The sequence below is a fragment of the Aplysia californica genome, unplaced genomic scaffold (genome assembly GCF_000002075.1).
Source record: "Aplysia californica isolate F4 #8 unplaced genomic scaffold, AplCal3.0 scaffold00006, whole genome shotgun sequence".
Classification (NCBI taxonomy): Eukaryota; Metazoa; Mollusca; class Gastropoda; order Aplysiida; family Aplysiidae; genus Aplysia; species Aplysia californica.
Window position 1 is genome coordinate 1,297,275 of NW_004797276.1, and position 19,836 is coordinate 1,317,110.

General features: G+C 39.8%; 2 protein-coding genes across 2 annotated transcripts in view; one reads left to right on the top strand and one right to left on the bottom strand.

Moving 5' to 3' along the window:
- Positions 1-5,653: 5,653 nt before the first annotated feature.
- Positions 5,654-19,320, bottom strand: LOC101852808 (peroxiredoxin-2). Its single transcript, XM_005089426.3, has 7 exons — positions 19,028-19,320; positions 13,942-14,053; positions 12,606-12,750; positions 11,691-11,826; positions 9,762-9,865; positions 8,220-8,350; positions 5,654-6,881 (listed from the first exon to the last, which is right to left on the bottom strand). Exons 1-7 carry the CDS (start codon positions 19,070-19,072, stop codon positions 6,796-6,798), a joined length of 759 nt encoding a protein of 252 aa, XP_005089483.1. The 5' UTR covers positions 19,073-19,320; the 3' UTR covers positions 5,654-6,795.
- Positions 19,321-19,390: 70 nt separating this feature from the next.
- The window catches only part of LOC101853204 (synaptobrevin homolog YKT6), a 17,644-nt gene continuing 17,198 nt past the window's right edge, over positions 19,391-19,836 (top strand). Inside the window, exon 1 of the mRNA XM_005089428.3 lies at positions 19,391-19,596. The gene's annotated coding sequence lies outside the window, so the exon portion shown is untranslated. The remainder of the gene's footprint in view (positions 19,597-19,836) is intronic.

Below are 19,836 nucleotides of genomic sequence, written 5' to 3' on the forward strand. Positions count from 1 at the left end.
CCCTCTCAGTAGAACGATGTGTAGCCCCCCCCCAAAAAAAAAATATAAAAAATTCATTGAATCATTCCAATAACATCCTCCAACTTTATGATCGGGAATTATGGACATTGTAAATCCAGGAAATCTAACTGTTTTATCGATTTTGGTGTAGTCTACGTAGGCCTACTATATACCCAAAGCATTCTGTAAGATGCACTGGATAAGTTAACCATTAAACACACTAACCAAAGAGGACTATTCAGTGCATTTGATGTTTCTGTGTCATTGCCTATTCGTATCTTTCCCCTTCACCCAAGATGGCTAGAGTATCGTATGTTTACAATAGGCCCAAACTTATTTTTTTATCCGCTGCCGACAATGCTGAATTAGACTGGAAGACAGAGGATGTTTCTTTTACCATACTTACACAAGCAAACATTATTATTTTCTGGATTCACGTACAAAGGTAACTATTTTCCTGAAAATGAAAACTTTAACTTGTATTCACGGTTGTACAAAACGTGTTCTTTCAGCTTAACCCAGCACTATCGTTAGTGGATAGAAGAGTGCACAATCTCCAGTCATCACTGGTAAAGGATAAAGATTTTCAACAACAAAAATTTATCTTTTTTTTTCAAATTAATTTTTTTTTTGGGTGCGAGTTTCACGGCATTTGCTACACCAATCTTTCTTATTCGTGTCGAAGGATGGAGGTGTTACTAGAGTGTAACGTACATAGAGAAAAGAAGAAAGAGAAGAAGGCCGATAAATGTTTGATAGGAAAACAGAGCGGACATGCCACTAGGCAAAGACATGACAAAACGTAGTATATTTGAGAAGTTCTCTAGTTTTAGTAAAAGTTTTACGGCACTTGCAACACAATGAGGTCATATGAGTGTCAAAGATTAGAAAAAAGGAGCAAACCACACCAGATCACCCGCCAACCACCCACATTTGAGTTCGTCATGGCAAGCAAAGCGTCCTAATGTTTTTAACCACATCCATTACTAGCCTGCCGTTTGGTTCAAGTATGACACATGACATTAAAACTAAACAAATCTGCCGCAAGCCGACAAAACGCCTTTTTTAATTCACAGTAGTTTCGAGAAAAATATGGGGTTTTTTTTGTCAGCGTAAGCATTAAAAGAATAGAGTCATTCCGAAATTGTAATTCTAATTTACTTAAAAACAAGTCACAGTTTCATTTTGATTTTTTTCTCAAAAGCAATGTAACTGATCAGACTTTCAATTTAGCAAATAACAAATTTGGCACCAAAATGGAAAAAAGGGCGTTTTGTCAGCTTACGGCAGAAATGCTGTTCTTCTTTTAAAATAACAAACAAACAAACAAAAACTCGAAAACAAACAACATAACAATGATAACAAATGGAAAGAAACAAAGCAAACCACAACCCTGCCCGCCTCAGCACAGAGATAGCAATAACAAAGGAAAGAAGTAACGTCCAATTTTCAAGGAATGTCCTGCCTTACCAACAAAAAAAAATCAATTTTTATTGGGCCACATTCATTTCCAAACACATCATGTATAAATTCTTCTGTGCCTACCATTTTTCCTTAAAAGGTTGCTGATTAATTTTGTTCGATCATAACAAACGGCTTGTGTGGCATATGAATAAGCTACCAACGTGTCTTATTACATCATGCCTGTGAATATGTGTCGTTATGAGCATCTTTTTATGTTTGTTTAAAGCGGGGCGCACGCTTCAAGTATATGTACTGCAGGGTAACGAAGGCGATATTGTTCTCTTTTTCCAGACCTAACTCAGATAAGGGCGAAACATCTCGGAAGTCCCTCGTGCAAATTGCGCACGTCAAAGATACCTTGGTGGTCCAGAATCGATAAGAGTAGGCCTACCAACTGAAAATGTTTTAAGTGTCCCAAGCGCTCAAATGACCTTATGCAATTGTCTGCGCCGTAAAACACCCCCCCCCCCCCCAAAAAAAAAAAGAACCCCCCCAACCCCCTTAATATCTTTAAAAAACAAAGGGGGGAAGACCCACCCAACCCCCCCCCTCCTCCCCCCCCCCCCCCCCCCCAGCAAAAAAACACAAAAAACACTTCTCTCAAGCGATGACCGCCTTGGCCACGTCATCTCAGACCATCTTTTTTTATTCGGACCCCTGCAGATCAGGTACACTAGAGGCGTACGTACACTGTTAATACTTTAACTATCTTTTTCAACTTTGAAATGGGCCTCGAATATTGTTTTTTCCGAATATGTCGAGTGTCAACCTAAACAGATTGTATCTTATTGCTTGAGTTTTATGCCCCTTATCGACACCACCCTTTGTATCACAAGAGGCGCCCGAACCCGCACTTTAGGACCAATCCAGGTCGTATGGGCTAAAGCATAAGACTATATAAGACCTATTCAACGAGCAAACGGAGATACTCGATAAAATAATATATTGCATGACGTGTATCTTCTCACTCGGGAATGGAACTCAGGCAAAGGGAAGAGGCTGGCAACCACGTACAGCACAGATGTCTATCAACCCCAACTCTGGACTGTCACTTCTATACGATCATTGATCAGAGCTTCAACTTACAGTCCGCTTCGTCGTTGGGCACACATCAGTGAGAAGAAGAAGAAGAAGAAGAAGAAGAAGAAGAAGAAGAAGAAGAAGAAGACAGAAAGTGTTTTGAGATTAAAATATCCACCTCAGCACCCGTCCATTTGGTGGAGGTGAGACATTTTCCCTTCCTTACTTACTACTTACCCATTACGCCATCTGGCGTTTAGGGCAGCAGCAAAGGATCTCTAGCTCTGTCTGTTTTGGGCCATCTTGGTCCCTTCCATAGGACAATATAATAATACCCCTCTTCTTAGAGGCGACACAATAAAAAAAGCAACTGATGAAAAATTAATGATTTTATCAAAACAACCTGCTGTACAGTGGTTACAGCAACCACACATCAGAGCACTGGAGAAATTACTGTCAACAAACCCCGTTTCACTGCCAACCGTGGACGAGCATAAAGTTGGAGGTACAGCGGGGGCCGGCGATATATCGGATAGCAGCAGCGACTGCCATTTATATTTATCTATAGGGGTAGACTGGAGGAGACTACAGACAAACTGTGACCAGTCTTGACTCAGATTTGTTTTTACTCGATCCCCAGGTGCATGGGAAAACGAGTAGCAACCAATTACATCATGTACAGCACCAGCTGAACTTTTTCGTAATTCAAAAGGAACATTTTTGCAGGATCAGAAGCTAGGCTAGAGATATGTATTATGTGTCAAGGGCCATGCAGACATAGATTTCTACGGGTTGTTTGTTTATTTATTATTATTTTTTGTTGGTGTTGTTGTTGGTGTTTGGGGGGGGGGTTGTTATTTTTCTTTTGTTGTTCTTTTTGGGGGGTTTTGGTAGCGGTGTAAAGTCGCCAATGCTATGTTTAAATAGCTTAATCCTTTTCTTATGTTGGCAAAAACCTTGCGGTATAACGGGAGCTAGCACAATGTTTATCGAGATTAGACTGTATTGCACTGGGTCTGTACTTTTATTCTACTCAGTGAAAGAACTTCTCGCAGTACCAGCCAACTCATTTTTTCAGCTTCACCGAAGCGGGCACTGCTTTTTTCCCTTTGTGTGGGAGTTCGTTTGTTTATAATTCATGACACATCTTTGTAACAAGTGATTGTGTTATTCTGAAAGGTGTATGTGCGTCTCTACTGGCTCTGCACGTCATAAAATTAAAACAAATAATGTTTTGGGGGGTTTTTTAAACAAAAGGAATGAAGCTGTGTTTGTTATTTTGCTTGAATGCTCGCTATGGGTCCTCTTTTCTAATATACAAACCTGAATAAAAAGGAACTGATGTATTGTATACGAGTTGGGTTTAGAACCCCATTCTACACTTTAATGAGATTGACGCTGGTAATAATTGTTTTTCTGAAACACTCATGAGAAAATTAAAGAATTCTGCACTGACGCTTTGTGTCGCTTTAAGAATGCATAGAGGGCACTTGATAAGCAGGGAATTTTAATTTATTTTAAATAAACTAGACTCTCTCTCTCTCTCTCTCTCTCTCTCTCTCTCTCTATATATATATATATATATATATATATATAATATATATATATATATATATAAAATCATATATATTCATATAATATACACGCTCGTAGAATACTTGTGTATTGGTTGAGAATCAGTATATAATTATATCTGAATTAGAGGTCTTAAACTGATGGTGTTTTCCCACAATAGCCATGGGAGATGTTAGATTGGTTTTAGTAAGAGTTTTACGGCACTTGCAACTAAAAAATAAGTCGTATAAGTGTCGATGATTAGAGGTGTTACAAGAGAGTGACATACGAAGGAAAGGAGGAGAGAAAGGAAGATAGATCTTTGATAGGAAAGAAGGAGCATACCACTCCAGAGCATCCACCAACCACCACAGCGACAGATATAGCAAGTTCAAGCAGTACTGTGCAGTGGTACCAAAGATACTTTACAGGAAAGAATGTCTGGTGGAGCCGCGGATGAAGCAGTGCCTCACATGATCTTTACAGCCTTTGTTTGTACAGAGAGCTTAATCAATTAAAAATAGACACCCTGTTTATTACTGTATGTGGTGTCGTGGACTATACATTTACCAACTTACTTGAAACAAAACTGCATATGTGGGTCTATCGTCATCAATTGTTTCATAGATTCACTTGATGCATTTGTTCTTGGAGGTTGGGGGAGCAAATGTAAATTAGCCTATCTGTGTCTCCTTAACTAACCAAACCACTTCTAACATTATTCCACACTTAGAGGCAATGGCCTTGAGACGTCAAAGACCTAAAAGTAGGGCAAACGTACATGTATCAATAAACACACTGGTTGGGCCATTTAAGAAAACTACTGGTACATTCATATTACCATTCATCCATTCAATGTTTTTCCCAGCTGTATCATAAATTCCATTTCTTGAACTTTCAAAAAGAAGATTAAATTCGTAACCACTTCCTTCTTCACAGCGTTCATCAAGATAAATGGATCAAATTGTGAGTTAGAATTCACAAGAATGAAAAGCAAGAAAAATAAAAGACAATACTGATAATACCACCCCCCCCCCTCCTTATCCCTCACACACACAAATGGGTAAGGTGCAATGCCTCCCTCAAGTAACCACATGTCCTTGTCATCTGGTCAGCGCCAGAGTAGAGCAGGCTTTGTAAGTCTGTAGGTGTGTGTAGGAGCCTGCGTCGAAGAACAGCCAGGTTTGGGCAGTGAAGGAGAAGATGTTCAACGGTCTCCTCATGGTAGTCACAGTGTCTGCAATGGGGTTCCCACATGGGGTTAATTCCATTTATGTGCTTGTTGGTGTGTAAGAGTCTTGTGCGCACTCTGAAGATCAAAGTCTGATCAGCTCTACATAAGAGAGTAAGCGGGTAAGGTAGAAACAATTAGATGACCTGCCCAAAAACTGGAGGTGGAACAGACTTATACATCTGATGACAAGATGACATATGATAGCACTAATGCTCAAGTCGAAAATCTCCTTTTCATTTTAAAGCAGAAAAGTGAAAGACAACACTGATAATACCATGACCCTCTTCCCATTCTAAAAACTAGGCATAGTGCTCCTATCAATGTAAGACAGAAATATGGACATGCATTAAACTCATCAAATAAAAGTAAAACAACAAACGCTAAAGGTGAAATGTGTCTCTGTTTATTTAAAACAATTATCATCCAAATCTCCGGCTCCATACTGTGCTCACACTCACACCAATAGTTCACAAAACTTGAAACAAAGCAAAACAAACATTTTAAAGCAGAAAAAAATCCATACTTTAAATCGGATAATTCTAAAAATACGTCAGACTGACTATTAAAAGACTAGAATGCTATAAATGGGAGGACAAATAATCCTAGACTCACAGCATACGATGGAGAAAAGTAACCAACTATTTTTCAACTTCACACTATTGAGGAATTCTGCACAAGCCTTGTTTTTCAAACAGGTAATCTTGGTCTGTGGCTTTGAAGGAGCCTATATGATACAAGTGAATACCCTTTAATCATTGTCTTCTTCACTTTATGTAGAATTCAAGAAGACTGTGATCTCTTTTAGACTGACACATGTGTTCCAAGCACAATAAAGTACATTATTAGTATCATAAAGCTGAATGATAAATACTACTTGGTAAGTGAATTTCATTTTCTTTGTGAAGGAGTTTCAGCTACCATTAGAACATCTCAGTGTAACCCAAGTTAAATCAAAGACTATGTGAAGATGAAAAGAAATATTTTTTTCCAGTGATTTTTGTTAAGATCAGATCTCTAAGAGAAGAAAATAAAGCATAAAACAACAGTGTAAAATGATTTTGAAATGTGACTTCATCAGAAGCAGAAAGATTAACCTGTAAGCAACAAAGGTCGTGAAAAATTCAAAAGTAAACCAAACTCTTTAAACACTCAAAACCTTTTACGCCAACATTATACAAATATTGTAAATATTTAATTTTGAGATCATCTAAAAGGGTGAAAAATTCATTTAAAAAAATAAAAAATGAAGTTCACACCCCTTATGGACATAAAAGACCCAGATTAACAACAAAAAAGTTTAAAATATTGAGTTGCAGGGCACCAGTCTAGTGACTTTTGGATTAAGAACATCATTAATCCATAGATCAATAAGTACTCCCCACCAGCTGAAAAACACTCTCATACACACACATGATCAGTATCACAAAGGACGCAAGCAGAAAAGAACATCAATTTTACATTAAACCCTAACGGATTTCACATGGGCATAAATTACAACATCAGTCAAGATCTCAGTGACAAACTCAGTTAACTTTCTCAAAATAATCCTTCGAAGCCTCCGGCGTTGGTTTGATTGTTGCAGAGTCTGGCTGCCAGTTCGCTGGGCACACTGCCAAAGTGGAAAAAAAAAAGAAAATTTATAGAAAACATATCTTGTCAATCCTTGTAAATGCACGACTCATTTATTTTGGAGCAGTATAAGCAGAAGCTTATTAAAAGGATAAAGAGTGACATTGAATATGACATCAAAATATTCCAATTCAAACGGGTAACAATAAGATGTTCAGTACCGTATCCTGTTACTTTAAAACTACAAATGAGACTTTCATAAAAAGAAATGCTAATGTGGTTACAATTCATTTGAAAAATACCAGCATTTTGAATGGAGATAAAATATTTCAGCATAACAATGAATCAATAGCAAATTTGGCTAAAAAAACAATCTATTTAGCAGAAGAAAAAAATATTTAGCTCAAAAAGGTCATATATACAATGACAGAAAAGAAAGAAATTTCTGTTCGAGAAGTGAAAGTAAGCGCAAACCAATCTAAAACCAGAAGCAATAAATGATTATAGACGTATGCCATAAAGAGCAAAGATATCAGTGAAACTGTCAGTTCCTATACATGCTGTGCGACATGTGTATTATGAGTTTTCAAAGCATGATATTAATAATGGGAGGATGAGAGTAGATAGAATGAAAATAGTGAAAAAAGGGGGAAAAAAACAACTTTATCAATGAGAGAGATAACAACACTATGGCAAGCAGTTGACAGTTGCACTGGTTATGTATGGACAAAATAAAATTTAGCAAGGCATTTCTATGCCAGGTAAGTAAAGAGTTGTGGTGATGTGGAGAGTGGTGGCCTAAGGAAGAAACAAGGTTCATTTGAAGGGAAGCTGACAGATTTGTATGCTTATCTAAAGTTGTTTTACAGGTACCAAAAAGTAAAAACACCCAAGTTCTAATTTGCATCCTGTTATAAGAAAATTGCTAGCTAAAAAACTACTACTTTCATGACAGTGGACATAATGAATTTGTTCCTTGAAACAACATGGACAGACTTGATGCTATCACTGTCATTAATGTTTTTTAGTTTTTTTTTAAAGAAGGCATTGATGGGTAAATAACTACAGCATTCAGTCACAAATAAAAAAGTGGGACATGAATTTCTAGCACTTAGTTTTTTAACATGTCATTAGAGAGAAAAGAAAAGATTTCAAAGACAGCTAACCACTTCAGTTTCCTCAGAAAGGGGTGGGTAGTTGGTGCAATGGGCGCAACTGGTAGGTCCTGCTTCTTTCCTTTCCCGCTTTTGTTTCTGTCTGTCCATCTTGATTTTTCCCAGTACTAAATGACGGTTATAGCGTCAGTGTGCTTCTCTTTACTCAAATTCAAAAAGAGAAGGAAAGGAACACTTGGTACTATTTACTTCAAGAACATTACCTTCACCATGCTGTTCCACAAACTGGAATGCTTGGATCAGCCTGACGGTCTCATCGACAGATCGACCAACAGGAAGGTCATTGATGGTGATTTGGCGAACAACTCCAGTAGGGTCAATAATAAAGAGACCTCTGAAATAACATTAAAAGTTTTTAATTTGTAAATAATTGCCAAAAAGCTTGGAGAGCTTTGCAAATACTGTTTTAAAAAAGGAAGTTGTTAGGAGACTGTATTACAGTCCCCTACCGCTACCCACTGGGGGACTGTGCAGACCCCTAGCACTGCTTAGACTCGGGGACTGTGCAGTTCCCTTGCGCTGCTTTGTGTACTGGGGTACTGCAAAGAAACACACACATACACACACAACAAGCAGTCGACGATGAAACCAATCTCGCATCGCCTAGTGACATCGGCAAAGCAGGCCCGCCACGGCGTGGGACAAAAGCCCAAAGAAGGATTGCAATACCTTGGAAGTAGAGAATCTTTGGTTATACTAATACTAAGCCTACTACTAGATCTAGATCTAATCTAGGCCTAGAAATATAGACACAGACTGCAATTTTTTAAATTAAAGAAGAGTAGACCTACATCTATTGTAGTCTACAGGCTATTTCATGTTCTACTGTATTTTGGGGAAACAGGCATTGTTTGAAAAATATCATTTTGTATGCTTTTGTAATGTTTAAAATAAAAAATTGAATTTTAATGATAGGTTTCTAAAATCCTTTGGAGCACGAGTGATCTGAAAGAAGCCTCCACATATCTTTTTTCTTCTAAAATACAACCTATGTGACCTAGAGAGCAAACAAGCATCAGATAGTGTCATTATGTTATTATTAGAGCAATACTTCTCTTTTTTTGTGATGTCAGCTTTTCTTAAAAGCCCAATAGTAAATATGTCACGACGCAGTGCAATCAGGCGCTCGTCCATTTTTGGGCATATTGTGGAGTTACTGGTATCATCTCAAAGTTTATTTATTTGCCTTGCTTCAAATGAAATAAATATCCATTCATCTTGAAAAGAATTCAAGATATTTGCGATTGAAGGCAGTGAGGTCACCTGGTTTCAGTGATGAAATTAGTGAGAAAATGGCCGCCAAACTATGGTAACTCCAATAGCTAAAGAGTCTTTCAAAACAGAAAAATAACATATTTTGTGCCTTTTTTTAATCAACGTTTTTCTGTAAAATTCACATGGAGATGTGTTTCTATATATATATGGACCTAAGAGCGGTTAATAAAAAAAATATAAATTCTATCAAAATTTCTAAACTGGTAGAAAAATGCCTGTTTCTCTAACATTGTTAATTTGACAAGCGCTAGATTTCACCATGCTGCCTCACAAATGGTTTCTTATACTGGGTGCCCACTACAGACGGGATCGGCGGATCGGGCTGAATGCCCAACTCGGTCGCCTCAAAAACAAACGTTTTTGTTTTCAATTTCAGGTGACGGAGTCAGGCCATCAGCCCGATCCAGCTGTAGTGGGCACCCCCTATTACAAGTGATTAAGCCAGTTTTTCAACTCACTATGAGACCTACCTTAAGGCTATTCCTTGATCCTCCAGGAGTACACCATAGTCCCTTGAGATGGACTTACAGAAGTCTGCGAGGAGGGGATACTTGAGACCACCCAGTCCCCCTTGCTAGAAGACAGAAGAAAAATACTATTAAAACATTTTATATTTTTTTTATAGTAGAGGGTTTTACGGTGCTCGCAACTGCATAAGGTCATATGAGCGCCAAGGGGTGGGTGTCAACAGAGAAGTCTTTACAGGGAATTAGACTTATTCTGCTCACCTCTCTAGCTTCAACAGCACAAGGTCTACTTCGACTATCAAGGAACCCCGGAAATAGCAGGTCACAAGAGAGTGACAAACATACAAAAGAAGTAGAGGAAAATGACAATAGTAAGGATTAGGAAAGAAAAAGCAGCAGTTCCCTGTTGTAGATCAGGCACAGTTATGAGCGTGACATGAATCAGCCCATTTACAATTCTACTGGGCTTGAACGAGAAATGTCCCCCTTTTGGGAATGGCCTAAAGACACTACAGTCAGTGGCACTGCCGCGGGGGATTAAATAAAACATTAATGTTAATATGTTACAGATAGTGTGTTTCAACAAAACTTTACCAAATTGTTACCCATGATACCAAGTTTGTACCATAAATACGATGCTGTATATCACATTTAGAATCAACTCTGGTGTATTGATAGATACTTTGAAGCATGGTGCAAGTAGAAATTGTTTGAGGAAATTGTCAGGCAAGACAGGAAAAATCTCATAACACTAAACTACGAGAGAAAAAAGAACATGTAGACCATGTTATTTATCAAAAAGGAGGAACAATTTGGATCTGATTATAATAGAACAAAATGAGAGAAAGCAGTAAATCTTATACAAAATCTATTGACAATAATAACAGATTGCATTTATACAGAGCTCTATCCCATACAAGTATAAGCTCTGAGCATCATCATATATATTACTATCATAATCAACGGGTTGAAGAAATGTTGCATTTCCAAGCTGTAGATTCCCAAGAAATAGCAGAAAAGTATAACTTAGCCTAAGATTTACAGTTATTTCAACAGGAAGTTGTTACTGATCCAGGTTATTTCAACAGAAAGAGGACTTCTGCAAAATTTTATTAGCTCAGTAGGAAGGAAGACTACCTTTCTCTGCAAGATGTCTTATAGAAGCCATATTGTCCCTCTGCTCCTCAAATTAAGTTACTATCCCCCAGGACAGTGCTACTGACTGAAGTGTCTTTAGGCCATTCCCAAAGGGGGCACATTATCATTAACCATGTTCTTATGTACAGTAGAATTGTAATTGTAAATGGGCTGATTCATCAATGTCATGCTCGTAACTGTACCTGAACTGCAGCAGGGAACTGCTGCTTTTTTTCCCTAATCCTTACTATCGCCATTATTCCTCTACTTCTTCTGTATGTTTGTCAAACTCTAGTGACCCGCTATTTCCGGGGCTGCCTTGATAGTTGAAGCGGACTTTGTGCTGTTGAAGCTAGAGAGGTGAGCAGAGTAAGCCTGATTCCCTGTAAGGACTTCTCTGTTGACATCCGCCCCTTGGCGCTCACATGACCTCTACTAAAACAAACAAATTAAGTTACAGCACCTACAGCAGAGATTGGTAACAACAGGAAGAGTACATGAATGACTACCAATGTGTCCTTTTGTCATAAGATACTTTTACGCACCTGTTGTCTAGTGCATACTGTTTTTTCGGGTGCAACTGGAATTTCTGATTTTCAAAATCTTTCAAGAAATTCGCGAAATCAAGTTGTTTGCAAAGTATTAAGAGGAGTACTACCACTGCATTCAAACACACTACACTGGACGACTCAAATTGTGCATCCAAAACGTTGTGGAAACAAGAATAAAGGGATGACTGCAGAACAAAGGATGTCAAAAGCATAGCAACAACAACCACAACAGAACAAACCATACCTTTCTGGGAGTATTTATCCAAGCCAAATGGCTAAAATGGGAATCAGTTGATACACCAACAACCTCAGCGTTTATTGCTTTGAACTTGTCAATACTGTCGCTGAAGGCTATGATCTCAGTGGGGCAAACAAAAGTGCTGCAAAATAGGCAGGGAAAGAAACCAATATAGATGGACTTATATGAGGGCTACCAAATACACACAAACACCATGAACCCCCCAGCTCCCAACTAAAAAAGGGCAGCCTGTTGTATTCGAGAGAGAAAGAGAGAAAGAGAGAGAGAGAGAGAGAGAGAGAGAGAGAGAGAGAGAGAGAGAGAGAGACAGAGACAGAGAGATAGAGAGAGAGAGAGAGAGAGAGAAAGAAAGAGAGAGAGAGAGGGCAAGTGAGCGGGAGGGAGAGAGAGAGAGAGAGAGAGAGAGAGAGAGAGAGAGAGAGAGAGACAGAGAGAGAGAGAGAGAAATAGAAAGCTAATGGTAGAGAATGGGGACCAGCAGACATACACAGTATGAAAGAGAAAGAGAGACAAAGACAGAGAGAGTGACAGAGAAGCATGGATATTTTGAATGTCAATTGCTCGCTTTACATAAGTCAAGGAACACTTCTTTATAGAGATAAAAAATTGAGTAATTTGGCCACTCAATAGTATTCAATGAGCTTAAAGCTATATTTTAACTTTCCTTAAGTTAAAAATAATAATTAGTCTTATTAAGGTCTGTGAATAAAGAATCGAAGCCTACATTTGCTGGTTGAAAAAGTACTGACAATGGATCTAATGTTAGAGAAATGAAGGGAGGAGAAAAGAGTAGTAGTAGAAAAACAAAGGGCACCTGACAACTATTTACATATTATAAGTAGGCTAATCAAAAGGTTAAAATTTCTTGTCGTACACCAAAGATATAATAAATAAACTCACAAGTCAAGCGGGTAAAAGAATAGCACAAGGTATTTTCCTTTGAAATCAGATAACTTGATTTCCTTGAACTGGCCATCAACCACTGCCTGGCCTTGAAAATCAGGAGCTGGTTGCTGGACTCTCACTGATGACAACAGGCGACAACCTAAAATTCCAGGGAACATGAAAAGTTGAAAGAGAAATGCAAAGTCATACATAGTATATTCGCAATTGATTCAATTTTCAAATACATTATCTATTACTTTCCAATAAATACTGATTCTGAGACCAATGTAAAGAATTTACTCGGCAGATCAACATGATTTGGACAAGTTAGCTTTTCCAAGCAAAAGCATTACAGTCAAACCTATCCAAGATGGAATCTCAAGGGAGTCATAAAATAGTTCTGTCTTAGACAGGGGAATTTTTGGGGAGGGAGGCACTGAGGACCAGCTGTTTTCTAAATCCTCTTTATTAAAAAATGTAGGATGTTTACACCCATTTTGACACAATTTAAATAATTTATTAATGCCGTGGGTTTCGACCCTGCCAAAGAGGAATACGATGTCCCTGCAGAAAAACAGAGATACTTAATAAAAATTCTTCCCACACAGGAATCAAACTCAATGCAATGGCAAAGCGTCTAGCCGCTACACCATCAAACCATGTATGCGGTGGGATCAAGGGTCGTCTGTCCGGTTGGTAGGCAGTGGTCAAAGCTTCACACCTCCAAAGAGCTATCCTTGCTACACTGATAATGGCAGGTGTCAGTCTTACTCATCCATTGCAGTGCTTGCGTCTTATGGGAAACACTGTTTGATATATCAAAAACAGAAACGATTTAACACTTCTTTTGTTTCCATCCTTTGTGCGTATCCAGACCAAAAGCTACTAACTGAGCCCAGCCTCTCAGCTATTTATGACCACTGTTGAGGTTTTCTGACCAAAAGCAACTGCTGCAGAAACCCTTTTTAATTACATCTAGCTTAGGACAGTACTAAGCCGAGATCAGTCCTGGTTTGGACCTCAGAAGGGAATGGTTGGCATTCTTCATTTTGATCAGTCCTGCTCAAGACGGCTATACAGTCCCTTTTCTCCATGACAATGGGTGGTCATTTTACACAGGTTCGCCAATGTTAAACATCAAGTTTGTAAGGATAGAAAGAGAAATGAACCCATATATAGATCATATCGGTGAACCGGTATCCCACATAAGCGTCTCCACATATAGCAAACAATTAAATTACTTTTAATATTATGACAAGTTAAAAAAAAAAGACTTTTACTATTTCTCCATGAAAAAAATAACGCAAAACTTCAAAACGAAGCACTCATTTGATCCAAATCATTCACATACCTGTGGAAAAATATCGCTGGGTGTTGTTTGAATTCTTCACCAATGATAAAGTCTGCAACCTGCTGCTAGTTGAAACACTTGCTGTGAAACACTGTGCAGTGATCCCTTGAACCTGCAAATAATCGAATGGTAACACGGTTAACAAACCTTTATCTAAAATTCATTTTTTAAAGACCATGTGAAAGCATTATATTGTCTACAGTTCTAGTATAAGTGTAGTCATTGTGGAATGCACTGGGTAAGAGATCAAGGGGGAGGCTATATATATGGAACAAAAAGAATAGTCACAGTCACACAGAATGATGTACAGAGAAAAGTAGAAGTGCATGGAATGATGTTAGGAAGCTAGCCTAAGACAAGGGAAAAGTGGAAAGTGTTTGTCAGTGGCCGATACCCTAGTCCAGAGTGAGAGAGGCGATGATGATGATGATGATGATGACGATGATGACTTGCTGTGAGAGACCAAGTGCTATCCTTGCTACACTGATAATGGCATCGGTCAGGATTTCAGGGACCTTATATTTACCATGTAGGTACTAATCACCATTTGTACTCCAGTTACCCCCCCCCCCCCACCTGGCCCTGCCTTTCCGTTGTAGTACTCATAACCTCCACGCACTTGTTTCCCTTACAAGTGTCCTTACAATACCGCACAAGGTCTAGATGGAGTACGCTTCTCTCACATGAAAAACCTTGACGAGGACAGCATCAGGGACCTTCCAGATATCCTCAACAGGAGTCTATGGAACGGAGAGATACCAGATGACTGGTTGGACAGCCACTTAGTACCACTCCCCAAGCCTGACAAGGACCAGAGTAAGGTAGCTGCTTATCAAGTAATCACGATGCAAAAATGCGTGAGCAAGCTTTTAGAAAAGGAGGTAGGGTACTCGATTGCAAAGGAGCGAGAAAAGGAAGAGGTACTTCCAGCGACTCTGGGAAGCTACAGAAGGGGGAAGGAAATGTGGATTAACGCCGCCATCCTAGCATCAGATGTTTATGATGGGTTTGAAAGAGGCGAGGAGACTCTGATAGCAGCGCTTGACCTCGAGGATGCCTAAAATAGGGTTGAGTACAATGTCCTTTTGAGAACAATGATCAACCTGAAGATTAGCCCCCCAGCTCGTGATACGGGTAGGTGAGGCATTGCTGAAGAAGAGAGTTGCAATGCGGCTGGGAAACTGGACATCTGACACCAGAAGCATCACATCGGGGTTGCTGCAGGGACCATCAATCTCACCAGTGTTATTCAACATATACACAGTTGGAAACACTTCTGGACAACTGGAAAGCCCACAGTGTGTGCTGAGCTTTGTGGATGATGTCCTTGTATACAGACAGGGTAAGGACTGGCAAGAAACAGCTAATGAGGTGCAACAGCTGGATCGCATTGGGCAATGGTGTGTAGACCGCAACAGCAAACTCCATCCCGACAAGGCCTGTGTGCTGTGGTGCTCGCTGAACAATCCTGCGGTGAAAGCAAAGATGCCCACAGTCAACATCAACGACAGGGTCCTGAAGCCTGAGCACTCACTGAGGTATCTAGGTATCGCCTTTGACAGATCACTCTTAGGTAAGGATCACATAACCAGGATCATCACAAAAGCCCGAAAAGGTCTGACTGCACTGAAAACCATGGCATGTAGCAGAATGTCACAAAGAATTTTAGCCAAACTATACCAGACTCCTGTGCTGTCTGTGATATACTATGATGGCCTTGGTCTCCCCACCTTGTCAACGTCGGAGCTGAAACGTCTTGAAAGAATTCAGAATGAATGTATGGAAGGTATGCGGACTGTTCTCGGGTGCACACAAGACACATCCTGCATGGCTATAATATGCGTTATCTCCTGGACCTCCCTCCATGGTAGAACCTCACAAGATTGCTCAGGTGAAAGCGTATAACTTTGAGAGTCAGCGCCTATGATCAGCACCCACTGCATGACAAAGTGGGAAGAACTGTACGCACATGTCTGCTTAGAGAGACTGAATGGATGAATGTGGCAGCGACGACTCGGCTAAATGCTTTGAAGTGCAAGACATCCGAAGGGGTAGCGCATGGGTCAGCGTCACGGACACAATTGGACAGTATACTCGAGTGGTAGCAACGTTAGGCAGAGAATGTCGTGAGTGGCCAGAGGGAGCAGCCAATGCCGAGGAAGAGATGCTGATAGAAGAGAACAGTGAACACAGCGACATAGTCATCTTCACAGATGGATCAGTACAGCCTGGTGTCAAACCTGGATGGGCTTTCAGCACCCGTGTAGAAGGGGTCATACAGAGAGAGCTGTCAGGCATCACTACTATAACCACATCCAGCATGTGTATGGAGATGAAAGCCATCACAGAAGCCCTTAACTGGATTAAGATGCCGGAGTGTCAGTCTGCCATCCTCGTCACTGACACGATGAGTACCCTCGAAAAAGTGAAGAAACATGATATATGCAGACTGGCGAGAGGCAATACAAAGCAGCAGCAGACTCATAAGGATTGTATGGATCTTTAGCCCTGGTCATGCAGGAGTTCAAGGACGCGCTGATAAGATAGCTGGCCACGATGAGGCAGCATGGTTCAACGACCAGAGAAAGGATGAAGGCACCACTTCACACACAATGGATAGACTAAGGGAAGCTGGTGTCCCTAGAGGGCCGGGGAGAGACAGCAAACCATATGCATGGAAAAGTAAGAGAATATCCAACCAGCTATTAACTGGCACGATCAGCAGGCAGACCCTTTCATGGATCCTGGAGAGGAGGGTGGAGAAGCTATGGTATTGTGTAATAGTTCGGCCTGCTTCAAGCATTCCATCCCATGAGATGAAGGAGGGCTCTTACAGAATTAAAGTTGGGATATGGATATGGAAAATTACGATGCAGACTTTTGAGACGGATATATAATATGATCATCTTAACCAGATCTTTGTTTAATTAAAACTTAAATGAACAACAAATAAAATAATAATAATACAAAAACCTTTTTCGCCTCTCTAGTAAAAAACATGTCTCACTACCGACGCTATTATGCGGGATGTGGGACCGGCCGCGCCATTTGTTGTTTACACACTTAACGATGTTAGGCCTCTCTGCCTGCACACAATGAATTGTGGTTCAAGGAACAGAGAGCCTGTACCAACCGTAACGAGACACGAGCACAAGACTATGCTCTTGCATGACAGAAGAAGGGTTGTAAATTAGGTGCTTTTTCGGTTATTCGCCGGTTTTGGCCCCAAGAGTAGGGGAGTTTCAGGGGGCTAGCCCCCCTGACCTAAAAAAAATATGGTGGGGGGTTTCAGGGGGGCATGTTGTTAGGTTCGATATCTTAGCTTGCAATGCATCAAACGTATAGATCTAGACTAGATGTAGATCTTGGCTCAAATAAGGGGGGCGGGAACTACCGTAAATTATTCAGACCAAATGGGCGAGGGCATTAAATCTAGTTCACTAGTTTAATAATTATAATTAAGCATCCAAGCTCTTTTCTTCATTTTCATTTTTTTCTTCTATATTCTTTCTTTTTCATTTTTTCTTGCCTCTCCTTACTCCTTTCCCGTTTTTCTTGAACATTTGGAGTTTGGAGCCAAAAAAGAGCCAGCTAGAGAGCCAAATGAAATTCTACGGGCCAGATGCGATCCAAAAGAGCCAAATATCTGGGATTTGGCTCTAAACTGACAACCCTAACTGTGACACGATCTTGTGGAGCATCAGCCCTGACACCCCCAGGTAATTCCGGTAACCTCTGCCCTGATATCCCTCTAGAAAATCTAGGGTTATTTCTAGTAAAACGAGGGGGTGAGAATAGCAAGATGGGTTATTCTCACCCTATAGGTTAAAAGTTAAAAATAAAGCCTGTGGCTATGTGTACGGCCCTCCCGCACGCATACTTATCCTCCCTCCCGTACGCATAGCCATGAGGCTATGCGTACGGTCCTCCCTACGTACAGCTCTTAGATTTAGATATAAGTATGCTCACGGCCTTGATAATCGCTCAGCTGAACCGTGTCACTTTATCGATGGATATCTTGACCCAGACAAAGATCGTGTACAAGATAGTTCACTCCTCTATAATTGAGCTAATTAAAAAAGTGTCCTCAATATTCGGTGACGCCCTCTTCTAAAAAGTGCGGACTTTGCGATCAGAGTTACCCTTCTTGTGTGAAAATATAGGTGAAACTAACAAACTGTGCTATTCCTATTCTTCTTCTGGTGAAACGAAAGAGTTTCAAAACAAAAACTGCAGCGTCATCTGAACCAATGTGCGGACTTCCGCGGACACCTTTTTGGCTGAGTGAACTATTTTGTTAGTACGATCTTTGGCCAAGAGACGGTCTACGAGGTCAAGATAACTTGCAATTAAAGTCATTGGTCACTATTTATAACTTTGACCTGTGATTTACTAGATCTACATCATTTTCCATAAAAAGAATGCTGAAATTTTCCATTGGAAAAAGGTCAGCGTCTATGCCCTTTATAGCTGCGCGCTTCCTAATCGAAGTAGGTCATCCCTATAATATATATATATATATAATATATATATGGGGCCTGCGCGCTTCCCAGGTTTAAGTTTGTCCACTTGTAGTGATAGTTTAAATGCCGCCTACAAAGCCTAGCTCATTATGTGAAGTGGAGGGCCGTTCACATACCCTCGATGCTATGCGTATGGGAGGGTCGTAGGAATAGCCATGAGACTGCGTACGGGAGCCATAAGCGCATAGCCACTTCGAAAAATAAAAGCTCTAAGCTGCTGTGAGTCAAGCCAAGCCAAGTGCAACTAGATCTAGAGATCTAGACTAGCTGTAGTTCTAGACTAATCCAGATCAAGTCTCTACTATGTATTGTTAATGTACTAGATCTAGACATCTAGATCTAGAATCTAGATATCTAGCCTACTACTACTGTTCTAAGTCAAAGAGCAGCTGTGCTGTTGTGTAACTTTTCGACAGTTCTAAAAAAGAAAGGTCGAATAGAACTTCAGACAATTTGCTGTTGACAAATTATTACGCTGTTGTTTTGGACACCTAGATTATTTTGTAGCAAGTACTTCAAGCAGTACGATAGGTTGTCAGTTAATGGTTTTCAGCTTCACTTACGAGTTTCACGCCAGTAGCAAAGTTTCTCCCAAACACGCTTGCCATGTTGCCGGTATTGTCGATTGTCGTAGACTGCTAGTGCTATGCTATCTAAAGGTTGTTGTTTTGACACCACTTGAACTTGACCCCGAATGACCTTTTGTAAACAGCTGGACCTTCAGATTTCAAAAGCATGTTATCGAACCCAGTGCGAAAAAAAGGCTATAAAGCCATGCCATATTAAATATTATTTAGACCATTTGATATTCAGAATTTAAAGATAAACACAAACACTGCATTTGCACTGCTTTCGCGACTTAGTAAATAGTTTGAGTCGTAAACAGTGTTTAAACGTCAATCTAAAATCAAGTTTTTGTTATGCCAACAAAATGTTCACTTCCGTTTGGTTGTGTCACATAGTAAAAGTTGGAAGCTGAATTACTAAGCTTGATGAATCAGAAATTTCCTCAGAACACCGAATTATATTCGCTTGGACTGTAAACTGTACCTTTGTCGTGCTAGGTACCAGATTGAGTTCCAGTTCTCAAATGAGACGTAGCTTTATCTTTTTCTGATTATATTCTGTCAAGGTGAGTTAATGAGGACCACCCATCATCATGTCATCATAATAATTCAGTGAATGATTCAATTTCAATGCTTCAACTTCTGTCTACTCTTACTCTTAGACTGAGACGATCTAGGATCTAGATTCTAGATCTAGATCTATATAATCTACATCTAGATATAGACTAGATCTAGAATCTAGATATTTAGATCTAGATCTAAATCTAAATTCTAGATCTAGATAATCTAGATCGAAGTGGCTAGCC

Excerpts from the sequence above, each read along its gene's own strand:
- LOC101852808 (XM_005089426.3), bottom strand. The coding sequence starts at position 19,072 with ATGGCAAGCGTGTTTGGGAGAAACTTTGCTACTGGCGTGAAACTC. Across the intron at positions 11,827-12,605 it reads TTCTTTTACCCGCTTGACTT|CACTTTTGTTTGCCCCACTG; the intron begins GTGAGTTTATTT and ends CCTATTTTGCAG. Across the intron at positions 9,866-11,690 it reads GGATAAATACTCCCAGAAAG|CAAGGGGGACTGGGTGGTCT; the intron begins GTATGGTTTGTT and ends TCTGTCTTCTAG.